We start from the raw sequence: 26,861 nt of genomic DNA on the forward strand, positions 1-26,861 counted from the left end.
AACCTCACCTTAGGAATATTAATTTGGAAGCTATATGGTGGATAAATTAGAGGAAAGGGAAGAAAGAAGAAGAGTGACCAGTTAAGATTCTCTTGTAAGAGTCTCAGTGAAAGGTGATGAGGGTATTAACTAGAATCACAGCACTGTGAGTGAAAAGAAAAGGGACTGGTGTTAAAGGAGACTTGATGAAACCTGGCAACTGACTAGACTGGGAGATGAGGGTGAGTGAGGAAGCAGCATCAAGGATGACTCTAAAGTTGTGAACCTGGGTGACCAGAAGGATAGATGACGCCTTCAACAGCAACTGGAAAGTCTGGGAAAGGGCTGGTAAAGGAGGGAAAGATAACAAGGTTCATTTTGGATAGACTAAATCTGAGATACTTATGGGACATCTGGGTAAAGATTCTGTCCAGAAGGCAACTGGTGGTGTTGACATGAAATTCAAGAAAGAGATTAGGGCCAGATACATAGAAGCTAAGGGTAATCTGTATAGGGATGATAATAGATGCCATGGTAGCTGCTGAGAACACTAAGAGAGACAGAGAATCTATTGTTGTTCATCCTTTGTCTTCAAAGAGGCCCAATGCCATCATGAGGGTGATGTCTTGATTTGCACATGAATTGGATTTAAGTGAGGCAGAGGTGTACACTGAAGTCCAGTGGTAGGACAAAAGACAAGATGACTGGTGATAGCCTGGGGTGCAATGGATGACCTTGGCATCTTTGATGTCTGACCAAGCTCTAAGTGCTCCACAGTGCATGCTTCAGTTGCCTTCATGGACATCAGAACAAATTGTTCTCATCGGCCCACTGGGTTACCCCATGCTTGAGGCAGACATCCCCGCAACTCACCAAAGGGTTACTTTCAACCTGTTTGAGGCCATCTGTTGGGACAGTTCTACTGGGGCATGGCCACTGTGCATGCTACAGCTTCTTAGAGCCACAGGTGAGAAATGCGTGAAGGTGGACACCAAAGGTGGATGAGCAGCCATGGAGAGAGCTCAGCAAGCCCTCGCACCAGAGGTGCCAGTCCTCCCTGAACACTGTATGCACAGAGAACCTAGACAAAGAGGAGGAGGAGCCCCAAAAGAGAGCTACACTTAAGGGATTCAAGATAGATAATGAGTCAGCAAAAGAGACTGAGGATAGATTAGAAAGGTAGGGCAAAACCAGGTGACAGGAATGTTACCAAAGCAGAGGAAGGAGAAGGTGGCCAGTGGTATCAGGAGCTTCAGAGAGGTGAAGCAACAGAAGGGCTAGGAAAGGCCATTGAGTTTAGTAGTTGACATATTTCTTAAGCAGGGAGAGGAAAGAAAGGGGAGAGAGAGGAAGGAAGGGGGAGAGAAGAAGGAAAAGAAGGGAGGGAGAACAGAAGAAAGGAAGAGGGGGAAGAAGGGAGGGAGGAAGGAAAGAAGGAGGAAGAAAACATTTATTAAGTGCCTGTTATGTGCTGGGCATTGTGCTACAAACTTTACAAACATTAAATCATATAATCCTCACAACAGCACTGGAAGGTAGGTACTATTATGATCTCCATTTTACATCTGAGGAAACTGAGACAGACAAAGATTCAGTGACTTTTCCAGGGTCACACTCCTAAGTAAGAGTCTGAGGCTGCATTTGAACTCATGTCTTCCTGACTCAAGGCCCAGAACTCTAACCACTGTGCCATCTAGCTTCTTGAGGTAGAGAAGTGAGAAGGTGAGGAAATGGAAGCAACAAATAGGATGATTCTAGGAGTTTTGACATCCAAGGGAGAATCGATATACTGTAAGCAATAGAGGATGAATACCAGGACCATGGCATGATCCAGAAAAAAGCAGTGCCAGAAATCCTAGAGCTCAGGGTAAGCTGAGGACCATAAAGAAGAGGGTTTAAAAACAACAACAGTAATACTATATAGGGGAAAGGGGAGAATGAAAGGGCAGGAGCCTTGCTTGGAGCAGATGAGTCAGTTAGGACCTGACAAGGCTAAAAAGGATGGGCTCCTCCCCCTTATTCCGCTTCCGCTTTCTCTGTCAAGGAGAGTGACTTTTGGACTAGAAAGATCAGAAAAAACAAAAGCATGGTTAACAGAGAGTTGATATTGACATAAATGAGGAGACAGAGCAAGAGCCACCCTGGAGGAATTCTAGCCGCCTGGCCCAAGTGAACTCTATCCTCAGGTACTAAAAGCAGTGGCGGGTGTGACTGCTGAGTCACTACCAGTAATAGCTGGAAAACTGTGGAGAACAGAAGAGAGGAGTAGGTTGACTGCTGTCCACTGAGCATGCCTTTGATTCCCAGGGACCTCGTAGAAGGGATCATTAATGAGATGGTAAGTAACTATCTAGAAAAGGAAGCGGTGATTACAAAGGACTGGCATGGATTCTGAGAGAACACGTCGTATCAGGCTGAGCCAGCACTTAGCGCAGTGCCCCGCACGTAGTAGGCACTTCTTATGGAAAAAATTAAGAATTAGGAGCCAATACAAGTAGGCAGATGCAAAATTGGGTTAAATGACTACTCAAGGAATATCATTAATGCAGCTAGGTGGTGCAGTGGATAGAGTTCAAATCCAGCCTCAGTCATTTACTAGTTGTGTGAACCTGGGCAAGTCACTTCACCCTGTTAGCCTCAGTTTCCTCATCTGTAAAATGAGCTAGAGAAGGAAATGGCAAACCACTATAGTATCGTTGCCAAGAAAACCCCAAACTGGGTCACAAAGAGTCAGACACAACTGACAATGACTGAACAAGTCAGCTAGGCAAGAGGTCTGTAATAGAGTGAACCAGGAATTTGTGCTTGACCCTGTACTATTTTAAAATAACTTAGAAAATGACACAGATGGCATACTCATTTGCAAATGACAAAAAAGTCAGAAGGGATAGTTAACACTGGATGACAGAGTCAGAATTCAAAAGATCTTGACAGGACAGATCATTGGGTTGACTCTTATAAGATGAAAGTCAATAGGGATAAATGTAAAAAACTTAGACTGGGGTTCAAGAAATCAATTTCCTAAGTAAAGGCTAGAGAAGTCATAGTTACCAGTTTATTTTTTCAAATCTTCGGAGATTTGGTGGACTTCAACTTCAATGAGTCAGCAGTGTAATATGGAAGTAGAAAAAAAAGCAACTAACGTGACCTTGGGCTATATTAGGAGAAGCACAGCTTTCACAAATTGGGAGGTGATAGTCCTTCTGTAATCACACCTGGTTTATTATATGGGGAGGCTGGTGGCACACAGGGTAGAGCTCTAGGTCTGAAACCAGGAAGACCTGAATTCAAATCCTCAGACACTTATTAGCTATGTGTGACCCTGAGTCAGTCACTTAACTTCTATTTGCCTAGCTTTTCTCAACGGTAAAGTGGGGAAAATAATAGTATCTGCCTCACAGAGTTGTCGAGAAGATCAAATGAGACATTTGTTTTTTTAAAAATAGTTTAGCCCAGTACCTGACACATACTAGGTGCTATATAAATACTGATTCCCTTCTTTCCCCCTTATTATATTCAACTCTGGGTGTTTCAGTTTAAGATGGACATGGATAAACTGAAGAGCGTCCTGAATAGGGTAACGAGGATGAAGAAAGGTCTTGAATCCATATCATTTGTAGATTGATTGAAATTGAGGATGTTTCATGTGGAGAAGAGAAGACTCAGGGCAGGAGGGAGGAGTAAAGAAGGCAGGACATATAACAGTTTTTGAGTATTGAAAGACTGTCATGTGAAAGAGGGATTAGGCTTGTTCTATGTGACCCTAGAAGGCAGAAGCAGGAGCAACGGGAGGAAGCGCCAAAGGCACAAATTTGAGTTTGATGTCAGAAAAAAGCTCCCAACAGAGCTGTACAAAAATTACAGTGGGCTACCTTAAGAGGGAGGGGGTTTCCCATCATTGAGAGTCTGGAAGCAGAGGCTGGCAGATCCATTGTCAGGTATGTTATTATGAGGAATCTATTTGGGGGGATGGATCAGACCTAGGCATGCACACAGCTGGCATGGAAGGAGGGAGTCAATAAGGAGAGATTGATGATAACAGAAACAAAGGAGATGACTGAAAAGGTAGAAGCTCTGGGAAGAGAGAGGAGAGAGAAAATGGCACTGACAAGAAGAGTAAAGGAGTTAGTCTTGGAAAAGAGAAAGGACATCTCTTCATTGACTGAGGCAAAGGAGGAGAGAATGGGGCATAATATACCTGGGAGGTAGGGGAAAAGCTGGAGCTTACGGCAGATGTCCTTCATTTTCTTGGTAAAAGAGGTGGTCAGACCTCTGCCAAGAGGTAGGAGAGGGGAAATGGTGCATTTGTCAAGGCATGATTGCTGATATGATGGTTTTGCAGGGAGGTGGAGGATGGATTCAAAAGTAGAGGTCAACTCAGGTCAAGACTGTGAAGGGGTCAAAGTGAGTCCAGAGCAGGATTGATAGATGGAGGTATGGGGGAAGAGAGAAAGTGGAGGGATTAGTGGTCAAAATGAGGGTGGAGGGTAGATTTAGGAAAGGAGAGGGTAGAAGGAGAGATAGAAGGACAGGACATTATAATCAGCAAGAGGAATTTCATGGAGGTAGGATAATTTGGGGTGATGGTAAGATCCAAGATGTGACTCTCACAGAGAGTAGAAAAAGTGAAATGGAAATGTAGATCAAGGGAGTTAAATACATTGATGAATTAGAAAACCAGGACATTTGAAGTAATATCACTGTGTGTAGGGAAGTCTCCAAATACGGAAGGGCAAGGATTCAAGTGGAATGGAAGACTGAGTTAAGTACTGATCGCCTTGAGAATGGAGAGTATGTGGTTTGTTTGGTGTGTGTGTGTGTGTGTGTGTACACTCATATGTATAAAGTCTTTCCTGATGGAAGGCAAGTTTCTTGAGAGCAGGGACTTTGCATCTCCAGGGTCTAACACTGAAATAGTGAGTGTTTAATAAAAGCTTGATTGATTGATTGACTGGAGGGAGAATGAGCCAGGGAGATGGACTGCAACAAAGCCCTGGCTATAGGGTGACAGAGACAAATGGAATGAATCTTAAAGGAAGGGAGGCTGCTGAGTAATGGTGGCCAAGGGACAACTGGGAAGTGGTAGTAAGGGGTATACTGCTGCCTCTTCCTCTTGGCCCATTGTGCTAAGGGATGTGATGGAATAGGCACCTAGTACTGGAGAGGGATGCAGCATCTTAAGTGGTCATGACTACTGTCATGATGTAAATATGTAAAGACACAAAGAGATCGAAGGAGAAGGAAAAGAGTTTATTAGTAACACGATAGTGAAGGTTCAAAGGGAATTATATAGCTAGTGAAGGGGTGGGACTGAAGTAGATAAGGAGAGTATGGTGGGAGGTAGTTAGAGGAATCTCTCTTTGCATAAAGAAGTAGAGGAAGGAGGTGGAAGTTTATCAGCCATGAGATAGGATAAGAAGTATACTGCTTATCACCGTGCAGGCCTTCTGAATGGGTAGGGGAGAGGCTGGAGGGAGAGAGAAAATTTGGAACTCAAAATTTTAAAAAAGCATGTTAAAAAAATTTAAATAGCAAATAAAAATAAGACAGGGTAAGTCCCTTCCCATATTACCTTTAACTTGCTAGGTATCTGTCTTGCATGTACCTGGTTATTTACATGTTGTCTCTCCTATTAGAATGTACATTCCTTGAAGGTGGGGACTGTCTTTGCTTTTTTGTGTGTGCCCCAGTGCTTATTACCTAGAACATAGTAAGGGCTTAATAAATGCTCCTTGATTAACTGAGTGTAGTGAGGCTCTTGGAGCAACGAAGTCAATTTCCATGGCTCATCATTGCAAACACTGGGGAGCTGGAGGACTAATGGCCTGATTCTGGCCAGATCCATGAATGCCTTTATTAGACTGTTTCCATTCAGTGACAGGCCTGGAGGCATATCAAGAACAAACACTTAGCTCCTGGTCTCCATGTCCCCAGACGGATAGGGTCTCTTATACCGTGGGCACCCTGGGGGCATCCTTTGGCACAGGCCCTCCACTGCCCCAGGCTCCCTGAGGCCCAAGATTTCTTATGGTACTGAGGGCTCAAATTGAGGCAAGTGACTACTGGAGTGACCAAGTCTCCGGGGGCTGAACTCAATTTATTTTTGGTGACAAACCTGTAGACTCATCTCAAGATGGCAGGTGATGAGGCACACTTTAAAGACCTCCTACACACACACACACACACACACACACACACACACACACACACACACACGAAACAAGCAATCTGCTCCTTTAGAAAGCCTTCCATAACCAGCTGGACCAAAACCCAGATACAATTCACTCTGGTGTGCCACTGAGAACTTACAGTTCATTGTTACTTTCTCTGTATCTGCACCCTGGATGAGTGTCCTGTATCCCTCATTGTACTGGTAACTCCCTGAGGACAGGAATTGAGCCTCTCTCATCAGAGTGGGGAGGGAGGGGGGCCAGGACTCTAAATGTGCATTGTTGGGCTTTGCATAGAGTGAGGACTCTGGACATGGGGTAAATGACAGGACAGTCAATAGCTCCAGACCAAGGCATTTTTGTATCTCCATCCCACCCTGTGAGATTGTTTACAGGAAGCTTTTAACTGTCACTGTAACAATGTACCTCAATTTAGCACAAAATAAAGACCTAAATGGCACCGAGATATATTTTATGGCATAAAATGCTTACAAAGCCATACCGAAAAAGTGTTCCTCCTTGCCCACCCCCACCCCCCATTTAGTGCTACACCCTAAGCAGTGGCCTGTCTTACCTACCCTTAGTCCTGGAACTGACAGACGCTCCATTGGTTGGTTGCTCACTTACCTGCAAACTCATTGAAGTGATTGCCAATGTCAAAGGCTTGATAGTTGTAGCCAGCATATTCATAGTCTATGAATCTGACATGACCTGAAAAGGAGGTAACACAGGAGGAGTGATAAGGATCAGGAAGGGGCAGGAAGATCTTTTAAAACATGGTCTGAGTGGTTGTTGGCCCCAGCCTGAGGGGGGTGGGGCATCATAGTCTGATTCAACTGTTGCCCCGTCCTCTGGCTCCCCTTCCCCTCTACTGGCCCCTCTAGCAAGTGCCCCAGGCCCATTTCTCTTTTCTCTCTAGACCCAGAAGTCTCTTCCTTCACATGAACAAATCCAGAGTTAGAGGACCTGGGTTCAAATTCTGCCCCCTCACCCATGCTTACTATCTATGTGACCTTGGGCAAATTACTGACTTCCTGTGACTGTTTCCTCATCTATAAAAGGAAAGGGTTGTATTTATTGCTTCTGATGTTCCTTCCAGCCCTAGATTTATGATTCTATGATCCCCCTAACATTCCCCATTTTAAAAAAAAAAGTATTCAGCATGACTAAGATTAGAAATAATCTCCATTCTTATGGAGAGTGTTTGTATTAGGAAAGTGAGGGATTCTTTCTCTGGAGGTCTGGAAGTATATGCTTGGAAGCAGGGGAATGGATAAGATGACCTCAGAACTAGAGCATTTCACAATCAGAAGGGATCTCAGGAGACATCTAGTCCAACCCATTTTCTTAAGATCCTTTGTGGACTAAGAGGGAGAAGGAGGGAGAGAAGGGGAAAGGAAAGGAGGAGAGGGGGAAAGAGAGGAGGAGTAGTAGAGGGGGAGAGAAAAGGGTAGGAGAAGCATGACATGGGGTGGGGGAAAGGGACAAGAGAGGGAAGGGAAGAGGAAAGGAAAGTAGAAAGGAAGAAAATGTGTCAAGACATAGAATGGAAGGAGATAGAGGCAGCACACTTTCCTAAAAGTGGTCCCAGTGACAGGCTGAGAGCTCTTGCTTTCACTTCTGGGGTAAGCCACCCTTCCCCAAGATCCCTGCTACCAAGGTGCCTCTGCCTCCTTTCAATGATCCTCCCCACCCCAAAAACAACAGGACAGAGAGGTGCCCACCTTTCTTCTCATTATAGATGATGTTCTTGCAAAGCAGGTCATTATGGCAAAATACTATGGGAGAATCCAGCTGGGAAAGGTGCTCCTTCAACCAGGCCATTTCCTGTTCAAGGACCTCCACACTGGGGATGCTCTGGGAAAGGCTAATTCAATAGGATGTGAGGTCAGGTATGAGGGAGGATGAGGAGAGCAGTAGGATGGATGGAAATGGCAAGAGACCCGAGCTCTAGTCCCGTCCCTCCCAGTCACCGGCTGTGTGTGTTTGGGCAAGCCATTTCACTTTTCTGGGCCTGAGTCTCCTGATCTCTAAAATGGGAGTAACAACACCTCCCCTGCCTATCTCACAGGGCTACTATGAAGATCAAATGAAACAATAAAAAGGAAAATATTTGGGGAATAATCAAGGGTTCTATACATCTAAGGAATTATATTGTGTGAAGGAGGACAGGCAATGTGATCTCCTGGGAAAGGATTAGGAATGGTCAAGCCTTCAAAACGCAAACCAAGAACAGAATGACTACAGTGACAAGGTGGTAAAGAAAAAGGATTTCTCAAGACATTAAGAAGAAAAATCTCGCAGAGGCAGGGTTAGCCTAACCTTCTGCCAGTGAAAAAGAAACACTGCTCCAGGTTAGTCCTGAATGGACTAGCCATGAGGGAAAAGGAGCCTCCTTCTCAGTATATCCTTTCTCTCTCTCTCTCTCTCTTCTCTCTCTCTTTCTCTTTCCTTAATGGCTCAGTTTAGATGCCAACTCCTCCATGAAGCCTTCCATCTTCCTCCCAGATGAAAATGTTTTCTCTCACGTCAAATTTTCCTAGGGCATTTTGGACTTCTCTTTTGCCAGATCATATATGCTTTTCTGTGCATTTACCATATTCCTTCCAAGTAGGATATAAGCTCCTTGAGGGCAGAGACCCTATCATCTTTTATCCTTTTTATCCGCAGTGCCTTGCAGATAGGTCATTAATAAATGTTTATTCAGTTGAATTGAATTTGTTGAATATTCAGTCATGCTAGAGTTGAAAGGGGCCTTAGATGTCACCTAATCCAACTCCCTTATTTTACAGACAACAGAGACACAACCAACCATCCTTGAACACTTCATGGGATACAGGGATAATGATGCCATTTGGGTTCCCTTGGGTCTAATGGATGCGCTGGGTCAATTTCATAAATAACCTACAACAGTTTCTTCCTTTTTGCCTAAGATCATTTTGAGATTGGTTTGGGTTTGAATGGGCTGGGTGATCTGGACTCTGGCTCCTAGAAAAGTACATTGGTTTGTGTACTGTGTAAAACCAAACATTTGGCCCAGAACCAGTAAAGTTCAGAGTGAACCAATCAGTGAAGGGGAGGAGGCTTGGGTGAGTGAGGCTAAACGTGGTCTTTCATTGATTCATAGATCTGTTTATTTGTTTTATCTTCCAAGGCAGTTCAACACAAGAAGAAAAGGGAAGATTTAGAGAACTGATCTTCTAGACTCCTTCTAGAATACAATGACCTCTGTAGGATGCCACAGCCACAGGAGGCAAGCCACTGGACCAAGTATCCAGGAATATCAAGTCATTATTGCTCGCTGCCCACCCCCCAAGCCCTGGACACATGGCTTCTAGAACACAGAACATTAGACTTACTATAGGCGGCCTTTGGGATCACAGAGTCTATAGCCCCCCTACCCACACCCCAACACACACACACACACACACACACACTTGGTGGAAGGAAGATGGGAGGAAGAAACTGAAGCTCTGGGGGAGCCGGCCCTGTCTCTTCTCTGATCAGCATTTGGAAACAATGGCTCAAGGGCTTTCCATCTTCCATCTTGACCTTCTCACATCTATTTGAGGGTTGTAAGATTGGCAACTTTAGTATCCATCACCACCACAATAACACACTGAGTGGAAAAGTATTACTGTTGCAGCCAGGGGGAGGGCTGAGGGGGGCAGAAGAAGAGAGAAAGAAGCTACAAAAAGTGACAGAAGCTCTTGGCACTCCCCCTGCACAAGGAACTGGAGACATTCCAAGGGGAACCTCAAGGTCATGAGAACTGTTCTCACCTTTGAACCCAAGGAAGCTAAGTGAAGGAAGCTGCAGAGGAGAGGGGCCTCTGTCCCAACAATGGACGGATTCTCTCCTGTGGATGAGCTGATGCCTACCAGTATGTACCCTGTCAAAAGCCAAACTTCATCACATTCCCAAACTGGAGCCTCCCCCTGAATTCTTAAGTTTTTATTAACAGAATCACTATTCTTCCCATTCACCATAGTTCAAAAATTCAAGTCAAATCACCTTTTCTTTGCCCTCCTCACTCCCATCAACCAGTAGCTACATTGTGTTTATTCTAGCTCTGAGATGTTTCTTAAATTAGCCCCTTTCTGCCCATATCCATTGTCATCTCTCTAGCTCAATTCTACTGGCTGTCTGCCTGGCCCTCCCCTTTGCCCTTGTCTTGATCTCCCCTGTATCATAATTATTTGTGTACTTGTCCCCCATTAACTCCTCAAAAGGGAGGCCTATGTCATTTTCTACCTCTGTATCCCACAGGGCATCCAGTTCAATGCCTTAATCGTAGAAGAAACTTATTTAAGGCTTGTTGAATTGAAATGAACTCAGATCTTTGATACCTGTTCTCTTCTGAGCTACTGAATAGACCTCCTGGCCAGTATTCCTGCCTCCAGCCTCTCATTCCTTCCAATCTGTCCTACACACCAATGCCCAACTAGTCTTCTTACATCACCATTTTGATGATGATCTGCTCCAAGGGTTTCTCACTGCATCCAGAATAAAATTCAAGCTCCTTATTTTATTTTTACCTCTCTGGATTGCATTCTAAAATTTCAAGGGGGAAGGGGCCTAAATGATCTCCGAGTTGTGTCTCAACATTGACATTGTATGGTTCCAAGAATAAAAGCTCTTTGGAAATGTTTAAGCACTACTTTGAAAATTTGCTATCATCATTCTTCTTCATTCTTTTTTGGTCATTGGTAGAGGGGGGAAAGGGCCCTTTCAGCACCCCAGTAATAGGATGAAAGAAAGGCATTTGAAATAGGAGACATACAAGGACATATAAGGGAAGAGAGAGGAAGGCTAGGATTGTTCCAACAGTGACATTTCAAGGCCACCCAACACTAAATGTCCTTAAATAAGTGCTTGTTAATGATTAAGTAGGATGATCTGGATAAAGTCACCCTTGGTTGGAGGCTAGGAGAAAGTCACAGTGGGAATGGCATTAATGATTCTTTCTCCAACTCGCATAATCCTTCCCCCACCCCACCCCCCCTGCCCAATCTCTCCCTTGTCCCTTTGGGTCAAAGAGCCTGAGCTCACACGGACTGAGCAGGAAGCTATTTATGAGAGGTAATGGAGTACAGTGGGGGGAAAGAGCTGGACCTAGGTAGATTGACCTGAGAGAACTGGTTCAGAATCTAGTCTCCATCACTTGCAAGCTATGTGACCATGGGCTATCAAGTTATTTCATCTCTTTGGCCCTCTGTTTCCTCATCTGTAAAATGGAGATAATTACATTTGTACTATCTAATTCACTGGGTTGTTGCAAGGAAAAGTGCTTCCTAAGCCTTAACTATGTAAATGTGGGAAGAGACAAAAGAGAAGGCTGTTGTCTTGGAGGAAAAGGAAGACCCTTTCATCCTTTCTCTGTTGGTGGTAGGGAGGCAGGGAGGAAGAGAACAAGGTTTGGGGGGATTAGTAGGAGCCTCAGGGTTATGGATTAGGGAAAATTAGGGAAGGATTTAAAAAGCTGAAGGACTCTCAGGGAAAGGTGGGATATGGCAGATGGATAGTGGCACTTCCTTCCCTAGAGAGGGGAAAGGAGAAGAGAGTTAGTTATCTGTCTGAGATGGGTAGGGTCTAGAGCCTGGAGGTGGGATAGATGATCAGCCTGTGTAGGTAGAGGGGAATAGACTTGCTCGCTGAAGAATCCCAATCCTGTTTCCCCTTCATCCCCACTCTACTGCCATAGGCTCTTATCTAGGTGATCAGTGGAGGGAGAAGCCCATCAGAAGACCTGGGTTCAATCACTGACTCTTTGTGTAAGGGACCTCAGACACTCCCCTAACCAAATTCTCTCAACCTCTACTTCCTCTTGGGTAAAATAGAAGATCCCTTTCCTGACCTTCTCAATCCTGCTCAGAAGGCATTAGGCCAGATAGCATTTCACCAGACAGGGGTGAAAGACCTTGGAACAGAAAAGCATTCTGGAAATCAAAAAAGATTTAGGCTGTCAGTCAATCAAGAGCCTGACATGAACTTGGTCTCTCTGCTCAGCTCACTTCTAGCAAAAGATAAACAAATAGCCTCTGAATTCAAAGGAGAGGTGTGGAAAATAGCTAGAAATGAGAGTTAGCACCTCATTTCTGAGGCTTTACTACCTACCTCCAGTGACCTGAGGTAAATCACTTAACCTCACTGCGGCTCAGGTCTCTGTCAGCTCTGGATCTATGGTTCAGGGATTTTTGTCTTTCTTTTGGGTTTTAGGCTCTGATTTCCCAAGTCCACTCAGGGTAAGGAGTCTAAACCAGACCTAATTTGGGTAGAGTAGGAGAGGGGTTCCTGATCACAGCTCCTTTCTTTACCTGGAGTTGAAAGAATCCTTGACAAGAGTGAAATATCTGTACATTTTGGACCACAAGCCAGGTTTGGGCAGACAGCCGTTGGCATGGATGGCATGGATTTTTGCCATTTCCCAGGCAATCAGCCTATAGTAAAGCACAAACATGAGGGTCACCATGGAGGTTGTTCACACTTTGATACCCCCATGCCACTCCTCTCCATCCCACCTCCATTGCTTTCTGAACCAGAAAGTGAAAAGGGTTAAGGAGGACCACCCACTTGCTATTTGGAACAAGAGGACCCTGAACTTTTGCAAGACAGAAGAATAAAATGGAACCTTCAGGCTTGAGGTTCCCATTCCATTTCCAAAGTTGGAACCAGGGAAGAGGAAGGAATCTTTAGATGTACAATTTAATGGCAAGCTGAGTGCCCTTCTGGGGGCCTTGGCTTTTTCAGCTGTAAAATGAAGGTCCCTTCCAGCTCTAATACTAGAGCTGATGGGCCAGGACCTTCAGGGAAGTCATTGTTTTTTTCATTCGGTAAGTCTTTTCTACTCTTTTAACCGTTCTTCCCTCACCACCTCACATGGATTCATGGCAGCCAGGATGGTGTACCAGAAAACCATTGGATTTGGACTCATAAAAACAAAGTTTAAATTACTTATATGTTATCTTAAGGTGTGTAAAGTTTGCTTCTCATGACAGCCCTGGGAGTTTGGTGGTTTAAGTATCATTAGTGCCATTTTACATAGGGGGAAATTAATTTCAGCAAGGCTAAATGACTTACTTGCCCAATGCCATACAGTAGGCAGTTGTGTGGTGCAGTGGATAGATTACCAGGCCTGGAGTCAGGAAGACCTGAGTTCAAATCCAGCCTCAGACACTTACTAGCTTGATGATGGTGGGCAAGTCCCTTATTCTCTGCCTCATTTCCTAATTTGTAAAATGGGCTAGCACATACATCTCAGGGTTGTTGCAAAAATCAAATGTGATAATATTTGTAAAGCAATAGTTCCTGGCACATAGTAAGTACTTATTTTTATTATCATTATTATTAATTATTATCGTGGCACAGTAAAAGGAATGCTGGACTTAGGAATCGGAAGACCCAGATCCAAGTCCCAGGTCACATAATTAACAGCTACGTGCCCCCTTTGTCACTTTATCTCTCTGGGTCTCAGTTTCCTCATCTGTAAAACAGTGACAGTAGTCACTGGTGGGCACTGCCCATGAGGTCAGGACCCCCAGACACAACAAGACTGCCTGGTACAATGTGAGTGCTAGATTTGAAGGCAGGAGACTTGGGTTTGAGCCTTAATTCCTCATCTGTACATAATAATGACAACTTGTCATGAGAATCTGATGAGTTAACCTGTGTAAAGTTATATGTGTATATATACATATATGCAGTACATAAATGGTCTTATATTACTATTATAATGGCTCTCTGTCCAGCCTCACATAAGAATAAGTGGGTGAGGGGAGAGGCTGGAGAGGGGACTTGGCATCGGGGGAATATCCCTCCTGCCCAGCCTCCTCAGGGCTCTCTACACACATGCTTCATTCCAAGGGAGGGGTACCAGGCAGGAAGTGCCCGCCTCTTATCAGGCTGGCCAAGGCAGGGAGGTAGGCCCAAGGCAGCCTCTCCTCAGCCAAGGGGAGTTGATGTTGGCATCAGGGTGCCAAGGACACACAACAAGCCCACGTTCTTATTTCGAGCTCTATTGTGGATTGGGTCCAAGGTCCTGGGAGGGAGAGGGCTGCAGGGAACAGAAGAAGAGGGGGAAACTGGGAAGAGCCCGAGGGTAGTCAGGGGAAAGACTTGCCACCCTAAAGCCTGGGGCCCTGCCAGACAGTTAGGATCCCTTTGGGTACCACCATGCTCTCCCTGCAGTTCTGGGGCCCATCCCCCTCTATCATCTCACTACCCCCCCCCCCCAACACCACCCCTCAAGCTTCCAACATTCTGCTTCTCTGCCTTTGCCTGTTGCTTGGATAATAATCACGGGCTGAGCACAACAAAGGCATTTGCTGTTTGAAACCTTGTTACCATGTTGTTCTCTTGCCCCCCTCCCCAGCTCCCGCTCTGTGCCTGGCTCCAGGAGGAGGCAGCAGGGCTGACAGTGCCCCCCAGAGGCAAAGGGGCAACCCTGGGCATTCTGAGGGGGAGACCACCACCTCTGCTGTCCCCCTCCCCCACCCATCTCTCTCTGTGTACAGTAGAAAAGGTGGGGGCGGGAGGGGTGGCCATGGAGGACTAGAGAGATCAAGGCCAGCTTCAGAGGTTGAGGAGGCTTCAGGGTGGGAGGAGAAAAGCTGGGCCAGTGCTCCTCTCCCACGGGGCCAGAGGAACAGACCTGAGAACACAGCTCTTCCCCATCTCCTTTCCCAGAGGAAGATTCTACACAGAGCGTTTCCTTGAATATCAATGGAGCTCTTGTCTGGAATAGCAATGAGCGTGACATCTGCACTCAGCATTTTTGGAGCTGTAAAGCCTGGGCAGGCAGAGAAAGAGGTCTCCCCAGGTGACCAGCACTTCTGGGGGTCATCCTCTCTCTTCTCCTGCCTCTAGGCAGGTGGATCTACCCTGACCCAGACAGGTGTCTCTGGGGAAAGATCTTGGAAGGAGGAGGCCTAACTGGTCCCGACTAGTGCCAGCCCGCCCCTCCTTTTCTTCCTCTCTCAAAGAGGAAAGTTCTTCCTGCTACCTAACCTAAATCCCTTCTCTAGCCTGACAACTGTAATCTCTCCCATCAGGGATGACAGACAGCAATTGTCTTCCCAGGTGGGGGTGGGAGTGGTAGGTTTCTGCAATGTTTGAGTCCCTGATTCAGAGCTGGGAGGGATGGATGCTAGGAAAAGGCTCCTGGCAGCTTTCTACCACCCCCCACCCTGGCCCCAGCAGAACTGAACAGGGCTGGGGCACAAATGAGGGCCAGGTTCAGGGATTGCTATACTCCCTGTTCCCACGTGCCAGTCAGACCCTCCTGTTCTTAGACCTCAACTTTAAGGCAGGGGTGGGGTTGAAGAGGTGAAAACAACTTTCACTGGCTTCCTTATGGGTGATTTTCTGAAGAAATTCTTTGCAAACATTTGCAATTCTCCAGTACCCTATGACTAATCAGTTACCCTCACAGAGGTGTCCTCCCCAAAGGACAAGGTAGAGAAGCCCTTGCTGCGGCTTCTGTGTTTTCTCACTTCCCCCAAAGAGACTTACTCATGTGTGTCTCTTGGTTTGTAACCAGCAGGACCCTTGTTCCCAATCCTCCCTCGCATCCAAGGCCCCAGGAGCTCCCAGGACTAACTCTCCAGATTGCATAGATTTTGTTGCCCCAGAACCCATCCCCCAATGCGTCTAGGAGTGATAGTAAGAATTTAGAGACCGAAGGAACCCTGGAGATGAACACCTTCATTTGACTACGGAAACTGAGAATGAACAGAGAGGGGAAGAGACTGCCCAGCCTGGGGCAAGAGAGTGAAAGGAGGGACTTGACCCAGTGGGAGTGATAAGGAGTGAGGTGCAAAACTGGAATTAGAACCCAGAACCACTAGACTGTACGGCCTCTTAACAATGCCTGATGGCTTACCTAAGTATGCTACTCTTCTCATCAGCTTATTACGTGAGGGTCAGCTTGGTGTACATTGGGGAGAATTCAGGCTCTTCCTCTTCGACCTTTCCCAGTTTGGCCTTTAGCATTGGGTCCAACGGAATAGTAGGGAGGAGCATGCTTAAGAGCATCTCCAAGCCCCCTTTCTATAGGATCCCTGGCCCAGTAGTAGCTTACATCTGGGCTTGAAATAATGAAGTACAGGAATCTGGGTTTTGTGGAGGAAAGCCCAGCTTGCAGCATCCCCAGGCTCAGGGATCCGGAGGAAAGCCCAGCCTGGGAGGAGTTGTATAGCCCTCCCCAGGTAGAGCTCAGCTGGAGTGCATACCAGTTCTGGGATGGGTCCCAATTTCCATACATACCTGGGCTAGTGTCAAGGGGAAGGGAGGGGAGAGAAATGCCAAGCACTGTAGGGATACGGATATAATGCCTAGGGCATAGTGGGCACTCAAATTTTTGCTGAAAGAACATGTTGAATGAGTGAGTGAGACATTTCTAAGGTTTTAAAGGGATGTGGGTAAGTCTAGAGGTTGGGGTCGGGATGCAGCCTTCCTTTCCTTGAACTCCTTGCCCTTTGCAGCGACTCAAACAAAACATACCCAAGAAACCAGGGTTCTTTTTTATCATTTTCTATCTCATTCTCCTCTACCCCATATCCCTGAACCTGCCCTGCTGGCCAAGAAGTAGGCAAGAGCTTACAACTCCAGTGGCCTAAGATGAGACCAGACAGAAGTGTATTATAAATATACAATCTCTGAGCCCAGTGGTTCCCCACCACCAATACAAATTTTACCCAACCTCTCCCTGTACTCCCAAGCCCGCCTCACCTGAAGAGCCGGGGTTCGAGGATATGCTCAGGATCCAAAGCCATGCCTGGGAGAAACTCATAGCACAAGCCATTTTGGAAGGTACAATAGAGTTTGGGTGCACAGCCATGGGCCCGAAGGAGCTGGAAGTTCCTGACCTCATTCTCCCGGTCCACCAGAAGCTCTGTCCGCTCCCCATAGACACGGACCAGCACTGCATCCCTCATGTCATCTTCCACAAAGCAGGCCACCAGCTTGTTGGTGATCCCATCAGTGAAGCGCTATACAATGAAGGAAAGGGGGAGGGGTGCTGAGAGGGATGGGAGGAGAAGGGCTGCTGGATTTCCCAGCCCCATCATCCCCACTCAGAGTTTCAATGGAGTCACTGTTAATTTGTGTGCTAATGGGAATAGAGTCTACATCAACATTGCTATTTCAAATTTTCCAAAAGATCCAGGATTCGGTCAGTATGGGTATTCCCTCCAATTGATATGAATTGTATCCTCTCCCTGCCTTAGTAGTTACTGAATTGTTTGTTTTGCGGTGCTGTGGCCAAAATGATCCATCCCCTGGTGGTCAACCTTCTATTCTATTGAGCCTTTCTTAGCTTAGCTGGGACAGCCCTCAGACAACAGACAGTCCATGATGGGGCTCATACTTGGAAGCCTTCTCAGCTTAGGAGGATCTGCCAGAGCTTGTTTCCTGCTGTCTTTGAGAACCCGGTCATCTTCAGGCCATGATGAGGGATCAGAGTAGGACTTTTGTGGAGACTAATCACTATAATTCCAAAAAATCCATTGGATATTTTCTTCCCGCCAGTGCCCTCTCTATTTTTCCCCAACCCAATCAGTGCCTCGGCTGTGCCAGACAACTATGGCTGAGCCTATAAAAATGGCAGATTGGCCATGCTATCTTCAGTGCTGGTTGGTTTTTCCATATAGCTTGGGCCTCCAGATGGAGAGAGTTTTGGGGTTCCGTAGTAGTTAGGTCCTTATTCCCCTCCCTTATCCTCAACTGGATTCCTTCCTTCAAGTTAGCTCAAAGACAAACAGGATGGGCAGAGGGAGCAAAGCAGGACCTCCTTCAGTCAGGGGCCTCTCTGAGCTAGAGCTAAACGAATGCTAGCCTTGGACTCAGAAGTTTCATGTTCAAATTCCAGCTCTGACACTTACTGGCTATATGATATTAACCTGAGTGTATCACTTTCCTCATCTGTAAAGCGGAGAAAATAATATTTGTACTACCTACCTCATAAGGTTGATGGAGGGAATCTCAGGGTCAGTCTTAAAGTGCTATAGAATACTAGTATTACCCTTTACTCAGCTGGTTGTCTGAAGCAGGGAGCAATGTCATCGGAATGTCAATGAGACACCTGCACGTTGTCTTAGCTGGAGAGAAGGCAATTATTCCCAAGGTTGCACAGATAGCCCACAGGGACTGATCTCACCAAGATTATGAAGGGGGAAGCAAGGCACACAGAAGAGCACAGAATTTAGGTACTTCATTGAATAAGAATATTTAGAGTTAGAAGAAACCTAAGAGATGGTGGCAACTTACTCATTTCACAGAAGAGGAAACTGGGAGTCAGAGACCTCATTATTGGCCTAAGGCCACATAGTTAATGGTAGAGTCAGGGCTAGAAGAACCCAGTCAGGTCTCTTAACTCTGAGGTCACTGCTCTTTCTACTACGTGTACATTGCCTGTTTCCTCTAATGAGCCCTCCCTAGTGCACATCAACTATGCAGGCACACACAGAAGTTCTCCCCATTCTGGAATGTCACTTTCCATAGTCCACCTTGGACCTTCATAGCAGCTTCCAATCCTTGGTCAATGTTCCAACATAACCACTGGAGCATAGTATCCTGCAATCCTATGAAACAAGTCAGAGGGACTTGGCCTTTAATATTCCTACTGGGAAGACTGAACATTTTCCTCTCAACAAGCAGGCCCTGGAGTGGAATAGGGTGTGTGCATCCAGGTGATGCCCTTTCCTGGAGAAAAGATATGTCAGCTAAAGAGTCAGTCTGGCTCTACTTGGGTAGGAGTCATCATATGCTCTATTGGGGGCTATGGCTGACTCCTCTCCCCACCTTCCGCTCCTTGATCAATGTTCTCACATAACCACTGGTACAGAGTGTCCTGCCATTCTTACGAAAGAAGTTGGAGGGATTCAGCCTTCAGCATTCCTCCTGGGGAAGACTGGATGTTCTCCCCTCAATGAGCAGGCCCTGAGGGTGGGATGGGGTGTGTGCACACAGGTGATGCCTTTTTCTGGAGAAAAGATGTGTCAGCCGGAGAATCTTAGGTAAGAGGCATCCTATACTCTATTTGGGGCTCCTCTCGTCACCTTCCACTGCTCTCCTTGCCTACAAGTCATGTTGGTGAAGCCAACCTAATCTTAGGGAGACTGTGTCTCTTGCCAAGGGAGGTATAGCTAGGAATGCTGGTTTCTGAGAGTACGCAGTTAAGACAAGGCAAGAACTCTGGGACTATGGTCTTTGGATGGAAAAGACTACGGGTTTGGGGAGTGCAATTGGGGTTCCCAGAAAAAGTTAGCCCTCTAATACCCGGTGTATATGCCAGACACACCGGATACGATCGAGCAACGGTGGCATCCCCAGGCAGTGGAACCCTCTCCTACAGAGCATGGCAGAAACAAGCAAGAGGGGGCGTGGTGTGTGCGTGTGCGTGTGTGTGTGTGTGTGTGTGTGTGTGCGCGTGTGTGAATGTGTGCGTGTTCGTGTGTGTGTGTCTCTGTGAGAGAGAGTGAGAGAGTGCGAGAGAGAGAGAGAGAGAGAGAGAGAGAGAGAAATCGAGAGAGAAATCGGGGAGTCCCATCCACTGAAGATGCAGTGAACCCTGTATTTCCTCTGCTCCCCCCAACCGAATTGAAAAAAAAATCAACCACCTCCCACCCCATGCCTCCTGCAGAGAAGCTCTCTAGTAGATCCAACACACACGCAGCAGCATAGCAGCATCCCCGCCTCCTCTCCGGATCAGCCCCCAGTCCCCTCTCCAGCCTCCTCATCCCCAGAAACGTGTTGCTTCTCCCTCCCCGGGCTGGCCTGCGGGGGGCGGTGCTGAAGAAAGGGGTTGGGGGTACTCCTCCCCCACCCCCCGACTCTCTCGGATCCGCTCTGCCCCTCCACCGCCCAGCCTGCACCTTCCTTCGCCCGCGTACCTTGGTCTTAACTTGCTCGGGCTTCCAGTGCGGGCGCAGCTCCTGGATGAGCCGTAGGGCTCCGGGAAGGATGTGATTTTGGTCCACTGCAGTATTGAAGTACTGGACCGCAGATATCCTCCGGGGGCCTGGCAGCTCCCAGCTGGCCCCGCTGGCCCCCGACTGCGCCGCTGTCTTCTCCTCCATGCCCCATGTGCACTGTGGGCAAGATCTTTGCCTCTTCAGGTAAAATAGGGAGCCGGGCAGAGGAGGAGAAGGGCGAACAGCCATTCCCAGCAGCCCCACCCCCTCGGAGCCCGAGGAGCGAACGCTAGCCCTTGTGGGGGGGGCCAGCGAGGGAGTGGGAGTGGTAGAGGAGGAGCCAGGAGAAGTCCATGACTCACGAGCGAGCTCCCCCTGAGCAATCTCCTTTTTCCCAGCCGGACAACTGGGAACCGGGACTGGAACACTCGGTCCGGGTGGGATTGTGACATCACGAACCGGAGGCATGGGTCGGGGACCAGGGGCCAGGGGGAGGGAAGCTTAGGAAGAGCCCGCCCCCGCTGCCAGAAGAAAGCTGCTGTGATGGTGGATGGTCTCACTGGGTTTGCACCGTCTTCTAGCAACAGAAACCTGGAGCTCGGGGTGGAGGAGTGAGTCCCTCTCCCTCCACCCCCTTCCGCGGCTCCCCTTACGCCCCCCGGGAAGGTTGGTCAGGTTGGGGGAGGGGCATACACTGTCCGGCTTTCTCCGCCCCACCCCCGCTCCACCTCCTCCCTCTCTCCCCGCCCCTCCCCCGCTGAGGGTCCCCTGATTCCAAGAATTCTCCGGCCTTGCCTGGACTCCCATCTCTTGGCTCTGCCGGGGGGAGTTACTTCTCTGCTAGGGGAGAACTGGTCCTGGCTCCCTCCGTGTAAATCCCGAGTAGCTTCAGCATCTAGCTGCCAGGGCCCGGGTAGTAGAACGAAGCCAAGAGACTCCTGGGCCAGGGCCGGAGAATGAGCTTCCGGCTGGCAGTCAGGTCAGCTTAAACTTACCCTGCAGATTTCTCACCTAGAGTGAGTCCCTTCCCTAGGGGAAACTCCCCTCTGAACTTCTTAAACCCAATAAGAGTGGCTCCCGTGGCTCCCCACCCACCCCTTGACCTTAGACACCCTCCTCTCCTTTTCTAGTCTGCCTGGCGGAGTCATCGCACCTCCACAGCCGTGCCCAAAGCTTTCTGCCTTAGAGAGAAGCCCTTGACACTCCACAATCTTGTTAAAGTGATGGGGCGTGGGAGGGGGAAGGAATATTTAAAAACAAACAAAAAACCCATTACAAAACGGAAAACCCTAACTCAAGCTTTGCGGCCTCCAGAGACGAAGGGACAGGCGGCATTTCACTTTCCACTTGGGAGTGACTGGTGATCTGAAGCTAATCTCACTAATCGCTTCCTGGGAGGGGCGTGTGCTAGCCTGACTTGGAGTGAAGCTGGCTGTGGTGGACCTTGGAGATGCTGCTGCTCTTCTGGGGCCCGCTCCGGAGCTAAGCGCTCACTGTTATCTTCACTGACCTGACTATCCTCCCCAGAGCCACCTGATGACTGACAAGGTGTGAAGCTGCAGTGGGAGGGTGACAAGATGGCAACTTGTACCCTCTCTGTTGACCCCAAGCTGTTGCCGTTCTTGGTCTTTGTTCAAGAAGCTTTCCACTGGGTTTTAGTTCATTTTAACCAATTTAAATCTAATCCAAATCTCCAGTCCTGACCTTTGCTCTAAACCTCCAGTCCTGAATGTCCAAATGCTTGCAGGACGTGTCCGCCTCCACCTCCCACCAGCATCTCAGTTCAGTTCAGTCATTCAATAAACATTTAGGAGATGCCTTACTATATGCTAGGCTCTGGGGGAAAGACCAAAAACCAAAAGGAAACAGCCCTTACCCTCAAGGAGCTTACATTCTATCGGGGGAGTGGGATACAACAGAGATAATTAAGTAACTACAATATAATTCCAATTCAGCATATCCGAAGTCGAACATATTATTATCCTTCCTGCCCCTCCCCCAAAGCTGTTTGTCCTTCTGACTTTATTATTTCTGTTTGAAAGGTTGTGATTATTTTCGACTGGTCTTTTTTCTCCACAGCATATATTTGGGCAGTTGACTGAGTCGTGTTAATTCTACTTCCTGTTAATTCTAATTCCTCTTCAAATCAATTCTTTTTTTTTTCCCTATTCTCACTGCTACCATCCAACTAATATCATAGAACTTCATTAATGTCCATGTAATCTTCCCACTTCCATTCTCTAGTTTCATTCGTCCTTCATAGGGCTGCAAGAACAAACTTTCTTGTTGTTCATAGATGTGATCATGTTATTCCTATGCTCAAAAATCTTTAATGATTTTCTTTTTCATATATAATAATTCGAAAAGATTTTATTGATATGTTTTGTCTTCATATAACCTAGATTTCCTTCTGTATCCCACCCTTCTACTCAACAGCGAGCTGTACTGTATAACAAAGAATTCTAAAAAGATAAGTAAAATAAGCAAAATCAACTAAAACCAACATATTGAAAAAATCTGACAATATAAACAACGTTCCACACCCATGGACTTCCCAGATCTATAAAGGGAGGAATTATGTGGAGGATGTCTTTTCCTATTTCTTCTTTTGGGTCAGGCTTGTTCTTTATAATTTCTCAATATTCATTTTGTTTTTAAAAACACATTTTATTGATATCTTTTTTTATATCACCAGAATGTCTCTCAGTATCCTTCCTCCTCTCCCTTCCAGGGAGCCATCCTATATAATAAATGATATTTAGAGATTTTTCAAATAAAATTCAAACACCTTTGTTGGGCATGAATGCCTACAAAGGGATGCCAACCAAACCTTCCAGATTTGCCCCCTTAACTGCCATTATCCCACCTTTGCTTACACTTTATGTCTGAAAAGCCCCCTCTTTTCTCCCCTTCCCTTCTGGTAGAGCTGTGACTAGAAAGTCTGGTACTTCACAGAGTACTTGGTTCTGAATCTCAATTATATCATATAATTTTTTTTCATTGTAGCTATCTATGTTTGGGTCCGATTCCCCTACTAGACTAAAAGCTTCATAAGGGGAGGAACATTATCTTTTCTAAACTTTCTATCACCTCCAGTGCTCAGCACAGTTCTTTGAACAAGCAGATGCTTAATAAATGTTTATTGAATGACTGTTAAATGAATTTTAAAAATTATTCAGCATCTCCTATGTTTGACACACTTTTTTTTTTCAGTTTGGGCCCTGATATCCCCATTCCCTCTCCCTTTCCAATCAACAGATAAGTAACCAACTCTTTATAAGAGAAAGGGAAAGAATGGGGGCCAGGGTACTTACCTTCAGTCTGATTCTATTCCATTTCTGCCAACTCCAGAGCTGTGTCCACCTAATGCCATGGACCTAATGAGGATAGCAGTCCCAGCTGGGGGTGGGGGTGGGGGTGGGAGTATATGTGTGATGAAAACAAGGTAGAGGACAGGACTAGAGAAAAGATTATAGTCAGGATAGATCTGTTCTTGTCTCTCTTCTAGAGATGACTGCTCCCTATGCTGTTGGGCTAACATCTGCTAATTTGTGTATTTGTCTGAAGAACCCAGGCTTCAAGTAGAATGAATAGTCAACCACTTTTCCAATGTCTGAATAGCTCTCATGCTCCATTTATATTCATTCTATGTCAGGTGAATGGGAGGTAGGCTCCCAGTACATCAGGCAAAATCCCTGCAGTGGATTTATGGGAGGGCCTAACCGGTAGAGCAAGTATGGATGGTCTTCAACATGCTTCATTAGAGGGAACATCCATGTCAATGAAGAAGTAGCAGATCCTCCTGAGTACTGTATTATGGGGCCTAGTCAAAGATAGGACACAACATGCAGGGGCCTGAGAGATTTCTCAATATTGTTTGTTTTTTTTTCTGAATATACAAAATGTGAATGCCTAGAGATTCTGCCTTCTCTGGCCAAGAGGTATGTTTATTTGTGATGTCGTCTGAGCCATGTGTATTTTAGAAAAGGTCCAATCCCTCTTGGGGACAGTATCACAGGGGCATAATTCACAAATCTCACCCAGGACTTGACAAAAGCCTTGGCAGTTGACCCGGGGGGCATGTGGTTCTTGTCACTTGACTTTGTGCTTTTAAGCGACTCATCGAAGAGGCAGGCTCAGGTGACTAAGGTGACATTACCAAGACTTTGTCTTAGGACACTGAATTTGGAAGGTGTAGAGTCTATCCCCTTAATAAAAGGATTTGTTCTGTGAAGTTCAGATTCAGTCAAAGGGCTGCACTTGAGGACCTAGAGCACCACAGGTGGCCTCGAGGCCACAGGCTCCCCACCCCTGGTATAGACAGTACTTGTAGTATTTAGCAGCATAGAAACAACAGAGTTTAGCACTTAGTGAACAAGAATAATTCTTTTTTAAAATAAGATGCTAACTGACGGTTCTTCAGGGTGAGTTTCTACCCTGCCCTACCTTGTTCCCTACTTCTGCAGCAGCCTCCCCAGCACTGACCTCACACTAATACTCTGTCTGAAACTGTGTCTGCCTATCACGGGGCAGGCTTGTCTCCCTCCCTCCACTTCAAGTATAAGCACCTGTCCCAAGCTGTTTGATTCCAATGCAACTTGTGGTATTTGCCACAGATGCGAAAATTCTTAGTTATGAGTCATGTGGAGGGGATTCCTATGTTTAGCAATGAGATTGGACTAGATCATTTCTGAAGTCTCTTGAGATTCTCTGATTCTGTATGTGCATATGTCTTATCCCTGTGTGTCAGTGACTTTGTCCTTTGTTTTGTCATGAATGCACATGGGTACGTTATATATCACATGAGATACATGTATATCTTTGCATCTGTATATGCTTGTTTCTGGTTCTATGTACGTGAGCACCTGTATGTGTATATTCGTGCATCCATGTCTGGACTTGATTAGCTCAGTAAGAACTGTTTTAAATCCCCGTATGAGCCAGTAAGCTTTTTCCTGCGATGCAGCCCAGTCACTGGTTATACCTTTTGCTTGGACTGGCTGATTTTCAAATGTTTGCCCTTGGTTGCAAAGGGAGCCAGGTTAGAGCATGGCAACCAAAAGAGTCCCCTTTCCAAAAACTGAATCCAGTTAAGCATGGAGAGGCTCATTGCCGTTAGGCTGCCTAGTTGTTGGCCTTGACAACTCATGAAACAAAGAAAATACTTCCCCACTACTGGAAAAATCAACTCAAATTGCACATCTTACAGATGGAGAAGGGGCAGGGCTGCAATTAAGAAGGTATGATGTTCATATAACAAAGGGTGATAAGGGTGTCCAATTGGACGTCAGGGTAATTAGCCTTTATGGATTTGTCTAAGAATTCATCATGATCACTGTCTTACATTCCAAATACATTGTAGTGCTTCTCTTCCCAGCTCCTGCTAAACCCCATTCTCATCCTGTAGACAGTACCAGCTTTGAGCATTGAAACTTTATTCTATTCTCAATTAAAGCAGAAGGTTAACAGTGACCTAGAGGAATAGAGAGGAGAAACTTGCCCCAGAACCAAGGACAACAGGGAGAAAACAGGATCTAATAGGGATGTGGGCTAGGCCATAGGCAACATCTTCCTTTGTCTCTTGGCCCCATGACCTGGGCTGTGGGCAAAGGCAGGTTAGACTGCCAAGGCAAAACCAATTCGATTATTATGCCGGTCAAATTCAGTGTAGAACTTTCGGATGAAGGTTGCTCCCAAAATCCATAGAGGTCCTGTGGGGGGTGGAACATCCAGGCCACGGAAGGCTAGCAAGCAGAAATTATCGCGGCTGTTCAGATCCTGCAAGGAGAAATAGTTTGGACTAATGCCCCTTAATAAGCCCATATCACTCTCTCCCCTTCTTCTCCTGACCCTGGCTTTTGGTAAATCTTTTCCATTTAATTCCTGTTTATATAAAATCACAGAATCTTGGAACTGGAAGGGATAGGATCATAGAAGCTCAGTTAGAAAGAAGCTCAGAAACCATCTAGTTCAACCTGTATCCGAATGAGAGTCCCATCTATGATACTGCTTTATGCTAAAAGAAATCTAGAAGAGTGTGTGTGTGGGGTGGGGGGCAGGGACCCATTGCTTCCTGAATCAGCCCATTCCACTGTGGGTTAGCTAGTTTTAGGAGATTGTTCCTTATGTCAACCTTGCTTCAGAGATTAAATCTCTGAAACTTTTGTTTTGTTTTGTCTTTCTCTTAAAGACCAGTCTTAACCCCAAATCATTCTAGTCCCAACCAAGCCCTTCTCGGTTGCTGTTTGGGCCCTGATTGGCTCAGAATGAATATAAATAATAATTATTTCTGTTTTGGCCAGAAACCCTGAGGGTCTTCCCCTCCCAAATCTTAAGAGGCCATTCTTTGCCTCAATTTTTTTTTTTATTAAGGCTTAACCACTGAATGGTCCCTGCCTCAGTCAAACTTAGACCTGTTAAAGACCTTAGCTTGTAAAGGCCAAGGTCCTCCACTGCATCCTGGGTTATCTCCAGTTGTTCTGATCCATATCTGGCCACTGATCCCAGATGGCTCTGGAGGAGAAAGTGAGGCTGGTGACTTTGCACAGCCCTGCTTCACTTAAATACAATTCACTTGCTTGTCATGGCATCGCCATCCTGATGTCATGGTCCTTTTCGAGAACAAAGGACAAACAGCAAGCAGCAACAATCCTGCTACTTATAAAGTTCAATCTGCCCCTTTACAACTTCCATCCATCCTTCCTAGTCCTTCTCTCTGGAGTCCAGCAGAAAAGTCTTAATTCTTCTTCCACAGGTCAGCCCTTCAAGCACTTAAATATAACTATCACTTCCCCACCACCAC

At 46.4% G+C, this 26,861-nt stretch overlaps 2 protein-coding genes and 1 long non-coding RNA gene across 4 annotated transcripts in view; 1 reads left to right on the forward strand and 2 right to left on the reverse strand.

The window, feature by feature from the left end:
• Positions 1-20,695, reverse strand: part of ETNK2 (ethanolamine kinase 2) — a 30,278-nt gene extending 9,583 nt beyond the window's left edge. The window contains exons 1-5 of one of the 2 annotated variants that reach the window (XM_036758312.1): positions 20,039-20,695; positions 16,878-17,137; positions 12,467-12,589; positions 7,874-8,016; positions 6,777-6,860 (exon numbers count right to left, since the gene is read on the reverse strand). In XM_036758312.1, the coding sequence (XP_036614207.1) occupies positions 6,777-6,860; positions 7,874-8,016; positions 12,467-12,589; positions 16,878-17,137; positions 20,039-20,527 (1,099 nt within the window). In that variant the 5' untranslated portion in view covers positions 20,528-20,695. Of the gene's footprint in view, positions 1-6,776; positions 6,861-7,873; positions 8,017-12,466; positions 12,590-16,877; positions 17,138-17,514 lie in introns of both variants that reach the window. The other variant, XM_036758313.1, reaches the window with a different exon arrangement.
• On the forward strand, positions 2,046-10,831 carry LOC118849231. The gene is made up of 2 exons (XR_005010291.1): positions 2,046-2,317; positions 9,304-10,831. It is a non-coding gene; the product is annotated as an uncharacterized LOC118849231 (long non-coding RNA).
• Positions 20,696-25,485: 4,790 nt separating the features above from the next.
• Positions 25,486-26,861, reverse strand: part of REN (renin) — a 31,280-nt gene continuing 29,904 nt past the window's right edge. Inside the window, exon 10 of the mRNA XM_036756982.1 lies at positions 25,486-25,837. Coding sequence (XP_036612877.1) covers positions 25,676-25,837 — 162 coding nt within the window. The 3' untranslated portion in view covers positions 25,486-25,675. The remainder of the gene's footprint in view (positions 25,838-26,861) is intronic.

The sequence above is a fragment of the Trichosurus vulpecula genome, chromosome 4 (genome assembly GCF_011100635.1).
Source record: "Trichosurus vulpecula isolate mTriVul1 chromosome 4, mTriVul1.pri, whole genome shotgun sequence".
NCBI classification, from domain to species: Eukaryota; Metazoa; Chordata; class Mammalia; order Diprotodontia; family Phalangeridae; genus Trichosurus; species Trichosurus vulpecula.